Below are 17,913 nucleotides of genomic sequence, written 5' to 3' on the forward strand. Positions count from 1 at the left end.
ATTCGGCTTTTTGGACTGCCCAAGAATAAAACCCAGAGACTGTAAACTGACTTTTCAGCCAAGAGAATGTAACCAGATTTCCCAGCAGGCTTGGTCCGCTGAGCTGAGTAGGGGCATAGGTATTTACAAACCCCCCCCTAGGAGCTACAAGGAAGAAGGAGCCAGACAACGAGATAAGATTAACACACAGACAAAGGGGCACGGGAATACACAGGGGGCCTGCCTGCAAGCAGGACAATGGGATGGTCATAGCCCCATGCAGATGTAAATGACCTGGCCTCCACCAGAGCAGAATCCAATTAACACCCCATCAACATAGCAAGGTGAGAATAGCAGCCATCTCCGGAGCAGCTGGAAGACCTTTTGAAAATCTTCACAAGAGAGCCTAACCTTGTTATCCTAAAAAAAGCAGACTGTCTGGGCTCAGTATATTGCGCTGGAAAAGCCCCTTGAAGATAAGCGGTAGAAAAAAACAAGTTGGAGGCGGACCTGGGGGAGGTACTCCAATCTTGACAGAAGCCACCGGCAGGAACTCACTGGGAGGAGGGGGCGGAGTCGGCGCCAAATTCAAATCGCGGACGGTAGAAAAAACCAAGTTGGAGGCGGACCTGGGGGAGGTACTCCAATCTTGACAGAAGCCACCGGCAGGAACTCACTGGAAGGAGGGGGCGGAGTCGGCGCCAAATTCAAATCGCGGCAGGTCTGCCTGGCTGGAAGGAGCGGACCTGCGAGGAAAACCCGGAAGCAAACAGCTCTGACCGGCTCAAAGGGGGCGGGACCAGCGGGAACTTTAAACTTGGACTGATACAACGCAAAGGAGGAGGAAAACCCGGAAGTCGACAGCTCTGACCGGCTCAAAGGGGGCGGGACCAGCGGGAACTTTAAACCTTACCAATTCAATGCAAAAGGGGCTGGCCGAACACAGGAAAAGCCTGGTAAAACGGGTATAAAAGGGGCTGTGTTTCGATTGAGGGTCTCTTGGCTCGACCTCTGCACCTTTGACTTGACCTCTGCAGCCTGTGACTGTAAGTACCCTGCAGCAGCTTGCGAAGCTCCCTTGACTTTGATAGTGGTTGAGGCTTTGGGGAAGGGGACTTGATTTGTGTTCTGTGTCATTGCTAAAACTGTGTAACAATAAGATTTTCGTTGTGTCCGTTATAGTACTTTCTGAATAGACTTAGTTTGTGTTAGAGTTTAAGATTTTATTATAATTTCTTCTGTTTGATGATTTTGACCTGGGTTTTGCAATAAACCTTGATTTGCTGATAATTGGAGTCGTTTAAATTCTTCAATCTCTCACCAGCGATCTCTGACCAAGTCATTGTTAAAATATTCCTCACCTTAATTCCGGGTTCAAGAATCTAGGGTCATCTTGAGCGATTCACTCAGGACAGGCTGCTGGTTAGGTAATAAACAGCAGTGTCCTATTCTCTCTCTTGGGAAAGCTACTCCAGCGAAGTAGGAACCGGGTGGGTGTTGCACCACCGGCAAGAGAGAGAATCACCTGGGCATTGGTGGGGGTCTGGATATCTGTGTGATATAAGCCTCAGGCTTCCGGTTAGGGATAAACGGCAGGCTTGATCCAGTGCTCTCTCCCGTGGAGGTGTCCCAGTGCGGCATCCCCTGGCCTCTGAAGTTTCAGTGCCAGCTGGAGAGAGACACACACAGATACTCAAACCCCAGATATCGGCCCAGTAGTGGAGTAGCAGAGATGGCACCCTCTACACAACATGCGCCGCATAAAACCCGCACCGTCCCAGTTCGGGGCGTACACGTTGACAAGCACCACCCTCTCCCCTTGCAGCTTACCACTTACCATTACGTACCTGCCGCCATTGTCTGCCACAATGCTCACGCCTCGATCGCCACCCCCCGATTTTTGGCATCCAGCCCTGAATGAAACACCTGACCTACCCACCCCTGCCTCAATCTTACCTGGTCTGCCACCTTCAGGTGCGTCTCCTGGAACATGACCACATCCGCCTTCAGCCCCTTCAGGTGCGCGAACACCCGGGCCCGCTTAACCGGCCCATTTAACCGGCCCGTTCAGACTCCTTACGTTCCAGGTTATCAGCTGGATCAGGGGCCTACCCGCCCCCCCCCCTCCCCCGCCGACTAGCCATAACCCCATCTCAGCCAACCACACGCCCGGCACGTTCCCCACGGCGGCAGACCCCTGTCCCAACCCCCTCTACTCGCTCCAGCTCCCCCTTGACCATACCAGCAGCAACCTGGTCCCCCCCCCCCACAGTTAGGACCCCTCCTAGCTGCATTGCTCCCCCCATTGCACTCCCGCAAGTCAGTTGACTCCTGCTGACCCCGGCCGCTCCCGCCTCTCCTTCGACTCCTCCCATTGTGGGACTTCCCCTCCGCCTCCCCCTTCCATCCCAAGTGTGGGAAAACACCCGCGCTTCCCCGCCCTGGCCCCGCCCCCTCCAGCCTTCAGCACGGGAAAAAGCCCGCGCTTTCCACCTGCCCGGTCCCACCTCCTCTGGCGCAGCTCCTGTTACAGGCCCAGTCCCCTCACCCCCGACTTGGGCCTCCCCCTCCCCCTCCCCCACCCCCACGGGGCCCCATCCCCCCTACCGGCCACCCACCCCCTATTCCGTTTACTTGCACCCCTCCAAGAGCCCACCCGACAGGCCCAACCCACCCTAACCACCCACACTGAAACAAAAATAAACAAAAACAAAGAACCCCCCTCAAAATGTAACACAACAACAATCCCCGACCATCCTCACTCCCGACCCCCCATCCCGACCCTCAGTTTGTGCCCAGCTTCTCGGCCTGAACAAAGGCCCACGTCTCCTCCGGGGACTCAAAATAATGGTGCCGGTCCTTGTAGGTGACCCACAAGACTCGCCAGCTGCAGCATGCCAAACCTCACCCCCTTCCTGTGCAGCACCGCCTTCGCCCGGTTGTACCCCGTCCTCTTCTTCGCCATCTCCGCGCTCCAGTCCTGATATATTCAAACCTGCTGCTCCTCTCTTTCTTGGCCCACTTGAGTACGCACTCCCGATCAGCGAACCGATGAAACTGCACCAGCACCACCCCCGGCGGCTCGTTAGCCTTGGGCCTCCTCGCCAGCACTCTTATGGGCCCCTTCCAGCTCCAGGGGCCCCTAGAAGGATCCCGCTCCCATCAGCGAGCTTAACATGGTGATCACATAGGCCCCCACGTCCGACCCCTCCAGCCCCTCCGCGAGGCTCAGGATCCGCATTTTTCCGCCTCGACCGATTCTCCATCTCCTCGAACTGCTCCTGCCATTTCTTGTGGAGCGCCTCCACCTTTACCGCTTGGCCAAAGATCTCGTCCTCGTTAGCCGAGATCTTTTGTTGGACCTCCAGCAGCTTATCAATAGAAGCCGTCATCGGCTCCAGGAGGTCCGCTTTGATCTCCCTGAAGCAGCGCTGGATAACCTCCTGCTGCTCCTGCGCCTACTGCATCCACACTGTCTGGTCCCTGCCCGCCGCCATCTTGCTCTACTTCCCTCACACTTTCTTTGGCTTCACCACCACTTTTTTTAGTCGCCCCGCTCCTGGTCCAAGCCATACACTGTCGGGGGAATGTTGCAGAGTTCTTCCCACACTGGGAAATGTCGAAAATATGCCATTGCGGGCCCTGAAAAGAGCCCAAAAGTCTGTTCCAAGCGGGAGCTGCCGAACGTGCGACTTAGCTCTGCATAGCCGACACCGTAAGTCCCCCCCTTCCCTTCTGAGCAACAGGGACAGACTCTGTGCCAGAGACCTGTACCCCATGGCTTACCCCTGGTAAGTACCCGCCAGTACCAAAGCTATATACTTGTTACTAAGGAGAACGACCACAGGGGATCCCTGTACTGACTGCTTCCTCCCAGCCCCTCTCAGTCACCCATCTGTCTTCAGTCTTCGGAGTAACTACATCCCTGAAGCTTCTATCTACGACCACCTCTGCCTCCCGAATGATCCCAAGCTCATGCAGCTCGAGTTCCCAGCGCGGTTTTTGAGGAGCTGGAAATGGGTGCACTTCCCACAGGTGAAATCAGCAGGGACACTGACAGTGTCCCTCACCTCAAACATTCTGCAGGAGGAACATTGCACTGCCTTCCCTGCCATCCCCTCTAGATAACTTGCAGATAAAACAAGAAAAAGAAAGAGCTTACCTGATATTCACTCAACCCCTTAGATTAGAGGGAGTGGCTCCTCTCCCGTGCTTCTAAATCTCCAGTTCCTCTCCCGCGCTTTTAAATCCCCGGCTCCTCTCCCGCTTTTCATTCTCCCTTGTCTCTCTCCTCTCGCGCTGTTTTCACTCTCCCCTTGCTGACAATGGCGGATTAAGTCTCGTCTTTCCAAATGTTCAGTCAACTGCCCCTTCAAGGGCAATTAGGGATGGGCAATGAATGCTGGCACAGGCTGAAACGCCCATAGCCCATGAAGGAATTAAAAAAAAAAATTCATTAGAAATATTTGAAAAAAATCGACCATTCCTGTTCTGTCATTGACTAAATCATGGATGATCTGATTGTGGCCTTAACTTCACTTTCCTGTCTGACCCCATAACCATCAACTCCCTAGTTAATCAAAAATCTGTCTCACTCAGACTTGAACATACTCTGTGGGGAAGAGAATTCCAAAGACCACCCTTTGAGTGGAGAAATTCCTTTTCAGCTGTCTTAAATAGTGATGTGTTAACTAAGTTGGTTCAACGTTGACTGCAACTGGATGCAGTGAAACAAGAAACAGGCTTCTGACACAGATGGTCCAACACTGTTTTATTGAACTTCCTGATTGCTGTACATTATCAATCTAACTGATAACCTCCTACTGGCTTGACCAGACTAACTCTCTACCTCATGGTGATAGTGCTCACTGGCTTGTGCATTCTTACTATCTCAGTAGCTGTGTCCTGGCGAGAGAGAGTCTTAATGCCCCGTGTGCTTTATAGTGGTGATGTCCTGTCTGGTGATTGGTTGTTATGTGTCGTGTGTGTTCATTGGTTATCCTGTGTGTCAATCACTGCCTGTCTGCATCTCATTATATACAAGTGGATATTATGACATCTCCCCTTTATGAAGTAAATTTTGGAACGTGGCAATATATATATATACACATGCATGATTATATACAAGTGGTAAGTGAATTAACACATGTACATGGGAAGGTGTCTATCGTGCAGATAGAGCAAACTGAACAAAATTTACAAGACTTAAGTCTATAGATTCAGTCTTTGTGGCGGGCGACGAATTCTTGTCGATCATCTCAGAGGTGGAGGGTGGGGACGTCGGCACTTGGACAGGGGGGATTGCTGCCATGTCGGTGTCCTCATGGAGAGGCGGGATCGCTGCCAGATCGATGGCCTCGTGTTGCAAGATGTCCGGAGGCTTGGTGACATGCGGAGAAGTGCGGCCAGACGGTGGGCAGGGAACGTTTCGTAGCGCCCTCCTGTTGCGCCGTAGAATGGAGCCATCAGCCATTTGGACAACGAAGGACCTGGGGGCAGCCTGCCGGACGACAATAGCTGGGGCTGACCAACCTCCCTCAGGCAACTGGACGCGAACAACATCGCCTGGAGCCAGCGAAGGTAGATACTTGGCATGAGCATCATACGTGATCTTCTGCTGGTCCCTGGATCGCTTCACTTTCTGCAGCACCGTGAGGCTGTCAAGGTCTGGAACATGGATGGCTGGAACAGTCGTCCTCAGGTTGCGGTTCATGAGCAGCTGCGCCAGAGACAAACCAGTTGACAGAGGGGTTGCCCTCTATGCCAACAGCGCCAGGTTGAAGTCCGAGGCGGAGTCTGCAGTCTTGCATAGCAATCGCTTGACAATATGGACCCCTTTTTCGGCCTTCCCGTTTGATTGCGTGTAATGGGGACTGGATGTGATGTGACTGAAGTCAGACCACTCTTGGCTGTAGAAACATGGGCCGTTGTCACTCATTACTGAGAGTGGTATGCCGTGCCTGGCAAACGTCTCTTTGCAGGCTTTAATCACGGACTTGGACTTGAGGTCCGACAGTTTCACCACTTCTGAGTAGCTGGAGAAGTAGTCGACCAAGAGCAAGTAATCACGCCCATTTGCGTGAAAGAGGTCTATCCCCACCTTGGATCACTGAGAAGTCACGATCTCGTGCTGTTGCAGTGTTTCCTTGGGCTGAGCTGGTTGAAACTTGTCATGTTGTGCAGTTGAGGACCGTGTTGGCAATGTCCTGGCTGATGCCAGGCCAGTAGACTGCCTGCCGAGCTCTGCGTCGACATTTTTCGACCCCGAGATGACCCTCATGGATCTGTCTGAACACCATGGCTTGCATGCTTTGGGGAATAACGATTCTATCTAGTTTAATAAGGATCCCTTCGACAACCTTTAACTCGTCCTTAACGTTGAAGAACTGGGGGCACTGCCCCTTTTGCCAGCCATGGGCAAGGTGTTGCATCACGCGCTGCAGTAGAGGATCTTTGGCAGTTTCTTTGCGTATCTGGATAACTCGTTCATCAGTGGCTGGGAGGTTGCTGGCACACAACTGCGCCTGTGCCTCGATGTGGCGAATGAAGTCGCCCGGTTCACACGGCATGGTGATGGATTGGGATAGGGCATCCGCGATGATCAGCTCTTTGCCCGGTGTATAGATGAGTTCAAAGTCATATCGGCAGAGATGAAGAAGAATTTGCTGCAGCCGAGGTGTCATGTCATTTAAATCCTTCTGGATTATGTGGACTAAAGGACTGTGGTCTGTTTCCACCGTATACGTAGTCATGAAACTTGACTATTCCTGTCAGGAGACCCAGACACTCCATTTCGATCTGGGCATACCGTTGTTCGGTCGGAGTCATGGCCCTGGAGGCATATGCCACTGGAGCCCAGGACGAGGAATCGTCTCGCTGGAGGAGCACCGTCCCAATGCCGTCCTGGCTTGCGTCTTTGGATATCTTGATATCCTTGGTTGGGTCAAAGAACACCAGTACTGGGGCTGTGGTGAGCTTCGCCTTCAGCCCAAGCCACTCCGCTTGATATGTGGGAAGCCACTGGAAGACTGTCGAATTTTTAACGAGATGCCGGAGGGCCATGGTGTGGGATGCCATGTTGGGAATTAATTTTCCGAGAAAATTTACCATCCCGAGGAAGGGGAGGACAGCCGTTCTGCCCTCTGGTGTCTTCATGGCATTGATTGCCAGCACCTTGTCGACATCAGGTTGCACACCTTGCTGTGAAATGTGGTCACATAAAAACTTGATAGCGGACCGCCCAAACGAGCATTTGGCCCTGTTGAGCTGGAGGCCATTTTCATGAATCCTCTGGAAAACCTGTTTGAGGCAAGCAATGTGATCCGCGGGCGTCGTGGACCAGATGATCACGTCGTCCACATAGACTCGCACCCCCTCGATGCCCTCCATCATTTGCCCCATTATGCGATGAAATACTTTGGAAGCTGATATACCAAAGGGCACGCGGTTGGAGCAATACCCGCCGAACGGAGTGTTAAAAGTGCACAGCTTCCGAATGGACTCGTCCAGCTGAATTTGCCAGAAGCCACGGGAGGCGTCCAGCTTGGTAAATAATTTGGCGTGAGCCATCTCACAGGTCAGTTCTTCACGCTTTGGGATCGGGTAATGCTCTCGCATGATGTTGCGATTCAGGTCTTTGGGATCAACGCAAATGCAGAGTTCGCCAGAGGGTTTCTTGATGCAGACCATGGAGCTGACCCAGTCTGTGGGTTCCGTGACCTTTGAGATGATGCCCTGGTCTTGGAGCTCTCGTAGCTGCATTTTCAGACGATCCTTGGGAGGAGCCGGCACCCGGCGTAGTGCATGGATGACTGGGGTGGCATTCGGCTTGAGCAATATCTTGTAGCGATATGGGAGCATGTCCATCCCATCAAACACACTGTGGTATTGTGTGAGAATGTCATCTATCTCAGCCTGGCGATTCACATTGGGCAAGGCAGTCGCCGGTGTCGAGGACATGGCATGAGCTCGCTGTGCCAGATTTAGGAGTTTGCATGCGCGAGCACCGAGCAGGGATGCCTTATCAGGCTGGACGATCTTGAATCTCAACGTTGCCTTGATTTCCTTGTGAGAGACACCTAGCTGACACGACCCACTGGCAGCTATGGCATTACCATTGTAGTCAAGGAGCTTGCAGGCTGGTGGAAGAAAGCTCGGTTGGTGTCAGATGCTGTCGAGGTCCGACTGTGATATGAGGTTCGCAGACGCGCCAGTGCCCAATTTAAATTGGATGAGAGACTGGTTGACCATGATGATGGCTCACCACTCGTCAGGATCCACACTGAGAATCGAAAGGCGGTTGCCAGGCATGGTAGAGACACACTCGCATGTGGTGATGATGTCCACCCAATATGGAGACTCGAGGCAGTCAGCATCGGGGTCAATTGGGCTGTCTGGATCAGAATCCTGCATGCCTTGTTGTACACAGCGGACACGTCTGCGCTGCAGCTGGGATCGCTGGCTGTTGTTCGGTGGAGCGGACCTGCAGAATGCCGCGAAGTGGCCAGGCTTTCCACACTGTAGACATGGCCTGCCTTTGGCTGGACATTGCTGCTATAAATAGGCGGAGCCACAATTCGGACACGTCATGACGGTGACGTCAGCACGTTCTGTGCGCCATCGCGCATGCGCAGTGCGGTCGGCCGACGTTCGCGCGTGCGCCTCAGGGTCTTCGGCCTCATTGTCCACCCGGTCGTGGCGCGCATGCGTGGGGACCCGAGAAAAGTGTGCAAAGCAGCCACTCTCCTTGATGCTCAAGCCTTGCATTTTTGCTATGGCCTGCAACCTTTCTGCCTCGTGGGCCAGTTTTGCAGTTTCTGACGCCCTGATGCGGGAGTAGTGATTTCTGGCATGCTCATGGACAACGCACGTTCCGATGGCGATGGTCAACTGTTTGATTTTGAGGAGCTGCTCCCGCAGGGAGTCGGACTGGACCCCAAAAACGATCTGATCTCGGATCATGGAATCAGTCGTCGAGCCATAATTACATGACTGCGCTAGGATGCGGAGATGGTTCAAGGACTGAAAAGGTTCATCCTTACCCTGAAGCCTCTGTAGGAAGATGTACTGTTCAAAGCTCTCATTCACCTCAATGTCGCAGTGGCTGTCGAATTTCAGAACTGTCTTGAACTTTGTCTTGTCTTTGCCATCGGCAAACGTAAGCGAGTTATAGATGTGGATGGCGTGATTCCCCGCAGTCGACAGGAACAGCGCAATCTTTCTGGCATCCGATGCTGCCTCGAGGTCAGAGGCCTCGATGTACAGGAGGAACTTTTGTTTGAAGACTTTCGAGTTGGCGCCGAGGTTGCCAGAGATCCGGAGTTGCGAAGGAGGCTGGATCCTTTCCATGCCGCTGGATGGCTGCTTGCTGGTCGTTGCAGATGCACTCAAGGGAGGTTTGTTAGGATTAATAGCACTCTGGTACCATGATGTGTTAAGTGAGTTGGTTCAACGTTGACTGCAACTGGATGCAGTGAAACTAGAAACAGGCTTCTGACACAGGAGATGGTCCAACATTGTTTTATTGAACTCCCTGATTGCTGTACATAGTCTGCTGTGAGTTGACACTATCAATCTGATAACCTCCTACTGGCTTGACCAGACTCTCTACCTCATAAGAACATAAGAACTAGGAGCAGGAGTAGGCCATCTGGCACCTCGAGCCTGCTCCACCATTCAATGAGATCATGGCTGATCTTTTGTGGACTCAGCTCCACTTTCCGGCCCGAACACCATAACCCTTAATCCCTTTATTCTTCAAAAAGCTATCTGTCTTTATATTAAAAACATTTAATGAAGGAGCCTCTACTGCTCCACTGGGCAAGGAATTCCATAGATTCACAACCCTTTGGGTGAAGAAGTTCCTTCTAAACTCAGTCCTAAATCTACTTCCCCTTATTTTGAGGCTATGCCCCCTAGTTCTGCTTTCACCCGCCAGTGGAAACAACTTGCCCGCATCTATCCTATCTATTCCCTTCATAATCTTGTATGTTTCTATAAGATCCCCCCTCATCCTTCTAAATTCCAACAAGTACAGTCCCAGTCTACTCAACCTCTCCTCGTCATCCAACCCCTTCAGCTCTGGGATTAACCTAGTGAATCTCCTCTGCACACCCTCCAGTGCCAGTACGTCCTTTCTCAAGTAAGGAGACCAAAACTGAACACAATACTCCAGGTGTGGCCTCACTAACACCTTATACAATTGCAGCATAACCTCCCTAGTCTTAAACTCCATCCCTCTAGCAATGAAGGACAAAGCTCCATTTGCCTTCTTAATCACCTGTTGCACCTGTAAACCAACTTTTTGCGACCAATGCACTAGCACACCCAGGTCTCTCTGCACAGCAGCATGTTTTAATATTTTATCATTTAAATAATAATCCCTTTTGCTATTATTCCTACCAAAATGGATAACCTCATGTGTCAACATTGTCAACTATGGTGATAGTGCTCACTGGCTTGTGCATTCTTACAATCTCAGTAGCTGTGTCCTGTCGAGAGAGTCTTAATGCCCTGTGTGCTTTATGGTGGTGGTGTCCTGTCTGGTGATTGGTTGTTATGTGTCGTGTGTTCATTGGTTATCATGTGTGTCAATCACTGCCTGTCTGCATCTCATTATATACTAGTGGATATTATGACAAATAGGACACCTTTGATCTTCAAACTGTGCCTAGTTCCAGATTTCCCCATGAGAAGCATCCTCCCAGCATATACCCTCTCAGATGGCTTGAGAAATTGTTTCAATAATATCGCATTTCATTCTTCTAACTCCAGTGAGTATACCCCCATCCTGCTCAACTATTCTCATAAAACAAGACAACCCAGAATTTAGCTTACTGAACCGCTTCCAATGCAAATTAAACTTCCTTTTTACATTAATTTTTTTATTTTTATAGTGTATCCAATTCATTTTTCCAATTAAGGGGCAATTTAGGGTGGCCATTCCAACTCCCCTGCACATCCCTGGGTTGTGGGGGAGAAACCCATGAAACACGGGGAGAATGTGAAAACTTCACATGGACAGTGACCCAGGGCCGGGATCGAACCTGGGACCTCGGTGCCGTGCTAACCACTGCACCACCATCCTGCCCTGTATATCCATCCTTAAGGTGACCAATATTATACACTGTACTTGTCTCAAACGTCCCATATAGTTATAGTAAGACATTTCTCCTTTGTACTCCACGCCCTTGAAGTAAAGGCCAACATTCCATTTTCCTTCCTAGTTACCTTTTATACTGAATATCTCCATTTAAATAATATTGTTTTTCGATTCTTCCTGCTAAAGAGGATCTCATTTCTTCCCATTATACTCCAACTGCCATTTCCCCCCCCACTTACGTAACTTATCTAAATCCCATTGGATCCTTCTTTCAACTTGTCCCACCCATTTGTACCATCTGTAAATTTGGCTAATACAGTTGGTCCCTTCATGCAAGTCACTGCTATAGATTGTAAATAGTTGAGGCTCTAGCAATGATCCATGCAGCACTCAACTATTTACAGCTGTCAACCTGAAAATGACCAATTTATCCCAACTGTTATCAGTTAGTTAGCTAATCATCTATACTTTCTAGATCACCCCTACACCACAAGCCCTGATCTTGTGCAGTAACCTTTTATGTGGTGGCACCTTACTGTTTTCCCTTGATGCACCCAGCTGTTAACAGCCTCAAATTAGTCAAATACTATTTATCTTCCACAAAACCATGTTTGACTTTGTCCGATTGCATTTAAATGTTCTGCAGCCACCTTCAATGTCAGCTTTCCTAGTGCTTTTACACTGTTGGGATGCTTTGTCTTGAAGACATGCATAATAATTCATCCAGCATAACTTCACTGTAACTCCTGTATTTAAACATAAATCAACACAATCCTTGCAAAGGCAATTTGTTGCTAATTCTATTATATTCAAAGAAGCAATATTTATAAAATATTAATACATTTCTTGAAAGTTGAATCATACATGGAATTTTTATTTATATATACAGTATATATTCTAATGCAATACTTTGTGCTACAATTGTAAAATAGTGAAAGATAATCCCACCAAATCAGACTTTTAGCAATACAATACCAAATAGATTTATTTACAGTTAGACATCTCATTCTCAAGCCCCAATCTTTACATTATCAGAGCACAAATAAATTCAGTTATAATTGGACAAATAATTTAACTTTTTTTGCCTTCTTTACTGAAGTGGTAAAAGGTGCCCCACATTGTTGCAGGATATTCATTATTGCCTCTCCTTTTCAGCAGTTTTTGCTCGTCTCCTTCTCCCCTTCTGAAGTTGAGGAAGGTACCATATCAGTAGCCCCAGTATCTCAATCAGGTGAACCACTGTCCATGTGAGAGTCCAGGCAGTGAATGACAGACAGATGTTTAAATATGTACACCAGTCAAGTCTCACTGTGCATAGACTTAACACATCTGGTAGAAGCTGCCAGGTTTGGATCAAGGAAGTAATTTTTCTTTCCTTGAAAATGGGGTGCTGGGATTATGGCACCCATTCTGCCACTCTGGTCAGCTAACTCAACAGTTAATGATTGAATTTAGGACCTTCCAGGTTAATATAGCTCACCACTTAAAGTTGTTTGAACTATCTTGTGAGCCTGATCATTAACGGAGGTTTGGCATGGTTCTTCTTAAAGAATGCTGCAGACGCCACAAAAATACAGTAAATGCATATCAGAACAAGAAACAGTCAGTAGAATAATAAAATTGATTCTATATATATGTAAATACTTGAAACATTACATCAGAATTAGTGTCAGAAAGTAATCGAGAAAACAAATTAAGTTGCAAAACTTTTCATGGCTTGAAACCATTTAACAGTTAAAGCTCAGTGAAACATAGGATTAGGTATACACTATGATTATGTATTCTGCATGCTGTAATAAAGTCATCTTTTGAAGGACTTGCTGGGTATACGAATTCATTAAAATAAAACAACGTTTACAAGTAATTGATTACATACAAAATTGTCAAGTATTCTCAAGTTGAAGTAACATCTAAATTTGTGTCTACTCAGCAAACAAATTACATTTAGAAGGTCCAAATTAAATAATCTGTTCCATTCTACTTTTGTAAATCTGCTGTTTTGGCCTTTTGCAACAAATAAAGCCAAGAAACTCAAAGATGCACATTTACTACAGCATGATATGTTTATTTTTCTTTGCAATTAAATAAAATCTTATTTTATTTCATACTTGACCGCATTCTACAAAGCAGGTCACAGTAAACATATTGAAAAATTGAGAAATATCATTGGCACCAGTGTTCAAAGAAAATAATATTCAAGCAGCTAACATTGTGTATTTTCTCAATGCAACTTTAAGAGGCACATGATTTCAATGCTATCTTCTCTACAATTGCATGCTCTGAAATCTAGCTTGATGAAAACCATAAAATCTCAGTAGTAGTGGTTTATAAAAGATTATTGCAAGTGTATGAGGAAAGCATGGAGTTAATGAATAATCAAAAGTGCAATGTAATAACTGAAGTATCTAAGTTTAGATGTTGTTTTTCAACCTGCCCAATTCAAATATTTCAGCCTTTTATCAATAAATGTTTCGATTATTCTAAGAATTACAGAAAAAAAATACATCTACAGACAGATTATATATCATATAAAGTGAAATTGAACTGCACAGGAATTATTTACATAAATTTCATATTTTATAATCCACTTCAAATTCAAGATTTTTTCAGTTTCAACAAATGTACAGTGCAAAAAACAAACACTGGAAGTGAGCTGCAGTGACAGACTTCAATGCATATTTCTGATTCACCTTTAACATCCAACACTCGACAATTACTGACTAATTGTCAATCTGCATTTCTTATTGTTTAATGATTTTGGAGTCACCATTTTAAATAAAACTGTAGTTTTTCTGTACAATACTTACAAAGTGTCTTCAATAATGTACCTTTATAATAATGTGGTCTTAAATGTATAAAACTGAACAGTCACACATATATTGAAGTTTAAGGTTAAAAATACAAGTAGTTTAACTTTTTCAGTTAACGAAATGCTGAAGTCATAAATATTCCCAAATAATCTTTCCAAATTTTCCATCCGTTGGGTTATCACAGAAGGGGCCTTATAACAATTCTGATTTTCATTGTATTATCGGGTGGAGGCTGTAAAAATTATGTATTTTCATCTGAAGACTTACAATTTGTGTCTGTGTTTTGAGGTACATCTGCTCAGCACAACAGGGAAATTATCATTTTAAAAATTCTGTTGCTGTAAAAAAAAAAACTCAGCAAGATTTTACTATAACAATTTTAAACACTATTGATACAAGCTTACTGTTCTTTTGCATTTATAAGATGTTTATTCAGCTAGATTAACAGTCGTGAAAATTCAGTTGTATTGAAGCATTTTCACACCAAAGTGTTCCCAACACATATACTCTAAAATTCGCAAAACGTATGAAACATTTCCAAAGTTGGGGGTTGGGAAAAACAGCAATAAGAGGTTCAGCAGTGAAGTGTGAAAAAGCACTAACAAAGCAAAGGAAGAAAATATCTGAAGTCCACAATGAGTAGATTGTTCCTAAACGAAACTAGACCATATGAACATGCACACACTGACCCTCACTGATGAAACCAGCTGCAGAGAGTTTTGATATGTAACTGTTTCAAATTACAAGATTTGACATTACAAGCAAAATGTTTTATGAACATTGACCCTGGATTGCAAGGTTCTGCATGTCTACAACTAATCTGGCCTTGGGCGAGTTATTGGGCATTGTTTTACATGATGCAAACAAATTGTGCAAACTGCAATGTCAACTCTTAGAATTCATACAAATAGTTCACCAACTGTTTAAAATTGGTAAGAAATGACTCCAAAGTCTTACAGTTTACAGAATGGAGCAATATCCACCACAGGAACCTCCACTGTTGGCATCAGGCGAATCAGATAACCTAAGTCTACTATTCTGGCTTTCACTTTCCCATAAACCAGGTGTCTGAATGACTTTTTCAACGAGTTCTTCAAATGCACACTGAACACCATCACGCGTTTTGGCACTCGACTCTGCAAAATAAATGTTTACAAAGATTTAGAGCACATTTGCTGTGCTTTTGAAATGTTCAGTAACAAACTTACTTTTAAATGTGAAAGAAACGATCAGTGTAGATGCACAATAATGCATTGTAACTGATTTGCAAGTGAAAATAATTAACTATATTCGACAATTGGTATGTGTCTTGACCAAAATAAATACAGCATACAAAAAACAGTAGCACATTATGCTTGGAAGCGTACAGAATGATATGTCAACTGAATCTCTCTCATCAGATATCCCAACTGGCCTGTTGCACATTTTTAGTTGATTTTAAGCATGGAATATTTTTTCGCCCAACGGGAGTGCAACGTGGCCGGTAGATCCTGGGTGAAGCCTCCCGCAGGCTTCCCGACAGCCACGACACCTTGCGGGAAGTTTTGCGAGGTATCGGAATCAGAAATCCGCCCATAATGGTCGGGACCAAGCCACACCCACGTAAGTAGGCCTTTAACCTACTTGTGGTCTACTGATAATATCTACCGGCCTTCCGAGGGAGGTCACAGCCAGGCGCCGTTCAGTATTGGTCCGTAGAAACAGGGATCAGGTGGAACGGCTGCTGGGGGTTCTCCCAGGCCAGTGGAGGCCCCTGGGTGGCCAGGGATAGTGCTGGGTGGCCCTTCCCTCTGGCATGCGAGCGCCTTGGCACTGGCAGGTTGGCACCTTGGCCCTGCCATGGTTCCTGGGTGGCACTGGCAAGAACGCGGCCATGGGTGGCACTGTCAAGGGTCAGGACCTGGGGGGGGGGGGTTGGGGTTAAGGGCAGGTAAGGGGCCTTTGGGAGGTTGACAGGTGGGGGTCCTGGAAGTTAAGGGTGCAGACCCCATAGTGGGGTGTCCTCACTTGGGGAGGGCTGTGGGGGTAATGCCCATGTGTGGGGAGTGACTTCGCCATGGGTGGGGGTGTAGCTCACAGAGATCTGGCACCCTTTCTAAATAGTGGCCCGATGAGTTCAGCTTCCCAGTGATGAAAATAATTTAAAATGTGGGCTAAGCCGGTGAGAAACTCCCCGGGGCCCAAAAAAGAGATCAAGCGTCGCTAGATAGCAGTGGGGAACTCACAGCAAACCCGCCACAAATGACACTGAGAAACCTTTCCATTAATCGTGCCAATTGATAAAAATTATTCCACCCCAACGATGGTCGTCAAATTATTATTTTATTCTTTGCCCCAACTCAAAAAAAGAAATTCAGAAGTGACTTTCATAAACTTACCTATAAATAACATAGAATGTTTTCTTGCAAACTTCAGCCCTTCATTCCGATCTACTTCACGGTTTTCCTATGAAACAGCTTGGCATTAACAACCAAAATCATCATCACACATTTGTTTTTCATCAATGAGCTTGGGATGGGGCAGGGTTGTAACTAATAATGTTGCACTGAAATAACTTTGAATAATATAATAATAACCTTTATTAGTGTCACAGGTAGCTTACATTAACACTGCAATGAATTTACTGTGAAAAGTCCCTAGTCGCCACATTGCAGCGCCTGTTCGGGCACACGGAGGGAGAATTCAGAATGTCCAATTCACCTAACAAGCATGACTGTGGGAGGAAACCGGAGCACCCGGAGGAAACCCACGCAAACACAGGAGAACGTGCAGACTCCACAGGCAGCGACCCAAGCCAGGAATCGAACCGGGTCCCTGGCACTGTGAAGCAACAGTGTGAACCACTGTTCTACCATGTCGCCCATTTAGCACAAGGGTCTTTAAAATACATACTTACAGAAAATTGGAAATAGACTAAAGTGCTTTATCACAATAGCAAAATTGAAATTTGAAATACATGGATGCGTCACAAGGGGCTGGCAAGATACAGGGCTGGCAAGATACAAGGCTAGCAAAATTGAAATGAAGACAGAACAAGTTCATTCCAAGTACAGTAGTCAGATGGAAGCCTTTGGAATATCAACGGACCAAAAAAGTACTTTTACAGACCTGTCCACCTTTTTTTAGTAGCCTGTAAAATTATTTCAGAACATATCTACTGAATAAAATAAAAATGAAAGGCATGAAATCTGACATAAGAGCAGAAAACATCGGAAATAAAGGGTTGCTATTCAAAGTGTTAACCGGTCTTTCCTGTTAGATATTGCTGCTGTGCATTCTAGATCTTATTTCAAAATTAGGGAAGCATCTATCAGGCTTTTCAAGTTACAAAGACAACATTAAACAGCTATCCAGAATTTAATGGAAGTAACAAGTTAAGTAGTTTATATGAACCAGCATTCTTGTAACTGAGCATTTAAAAAAATATTGAAGACATTTTAGCAGTCGAGTTTAAAATTAATCTGATGTTGCAGTAAATATTTGAATTATCGTTTGAGAAAATATATAAAACAAAGCAATTTTTTTTGATGCTTCAATTACACTAATTTTCACTGAAGGTGAACACCAATATTTTAAAAAATGAGCTTCAATGCAATTAAGATAACATCGAGGTGTAACCAATAACTTTATAAAAATACATGGATGCGTCACAAGGGGCTGGCAAGATACAAGGCTAGCAAAACCATGCCAACAGCTATTACGGCTGGTGCCCAAGCGTAATGACCATTGTCAGGATCGGCAAGAAGTGAATTCCTGACTGTTCCCCTTTGAAGTATGTCTGGTCCCCTTTTACAGCATTTCCATTCAGATAATTATGTTGGGATATGATTAGAGTTTTGTTCATTTCAGATTTTTTTTTGCATGGAGTCCTGAATGTTACAAAAAGTGTCCTTGTGTGGTGCACGCTACAACGTGTGCTTGTGTGGTGCGTGCTACAAAGTGTGTTTCTGTGGTGCATGCTACAATGTGCGCTTCTGTGATGCATGTTCCAAGTGTTTCTGTGAATCATGCTACAAAGTGTGC

The 17,913-nt window shown here is 46.5% G+C and overlaps 1 protein-coding gene across 1 annotated transcript in view; it reads right to left on the bottom strand.

Annotated features, from left to right (window-relative positions):
* Window positions 1-11,933: 11,933 nt before the first annotated feature.
* rab18a (RAB18A, member RAS oncogene family) overlaps window positions 11,934-17,913 on the bottom strand; it is an 81,265-nt gene continuing 75,285 nt past the window's right edge. Inside the window, exons 6-7 of the mRNA XM_072508400.1 lie at window positions 16,269-16,335; window positions 11,934-15,026 (exon numbers count right to left, since the gene is read on the bottom strand). Of these exons, the coding sequence (XP_072364501.1) occupies window positions 14,851-15,026; window positions 16,269-16,335 (243 nt within the window). The 3' untranslated portion in view covers window positions 11,934-14,850. The remainder of the gene's footprint in view (window positions 15,027-16,268; window positions 16,336-17,913) is intronic.

Source organism: Scyliorhinus torazame, chromosome 6, assembly GCF_047496885.1.
Source record: "Scyliorhinus torazame isolate Kashiwa2021f chromosome 6, sScyTor2.1, whole genome shotgun sequence".
NCBI lineage: Eukaryota > Metazoa > Chordata > Chondrichthyes > Carcharhiniformes > Scyliorhinidae > Scyliorhinus > Scyliorhinus torazame.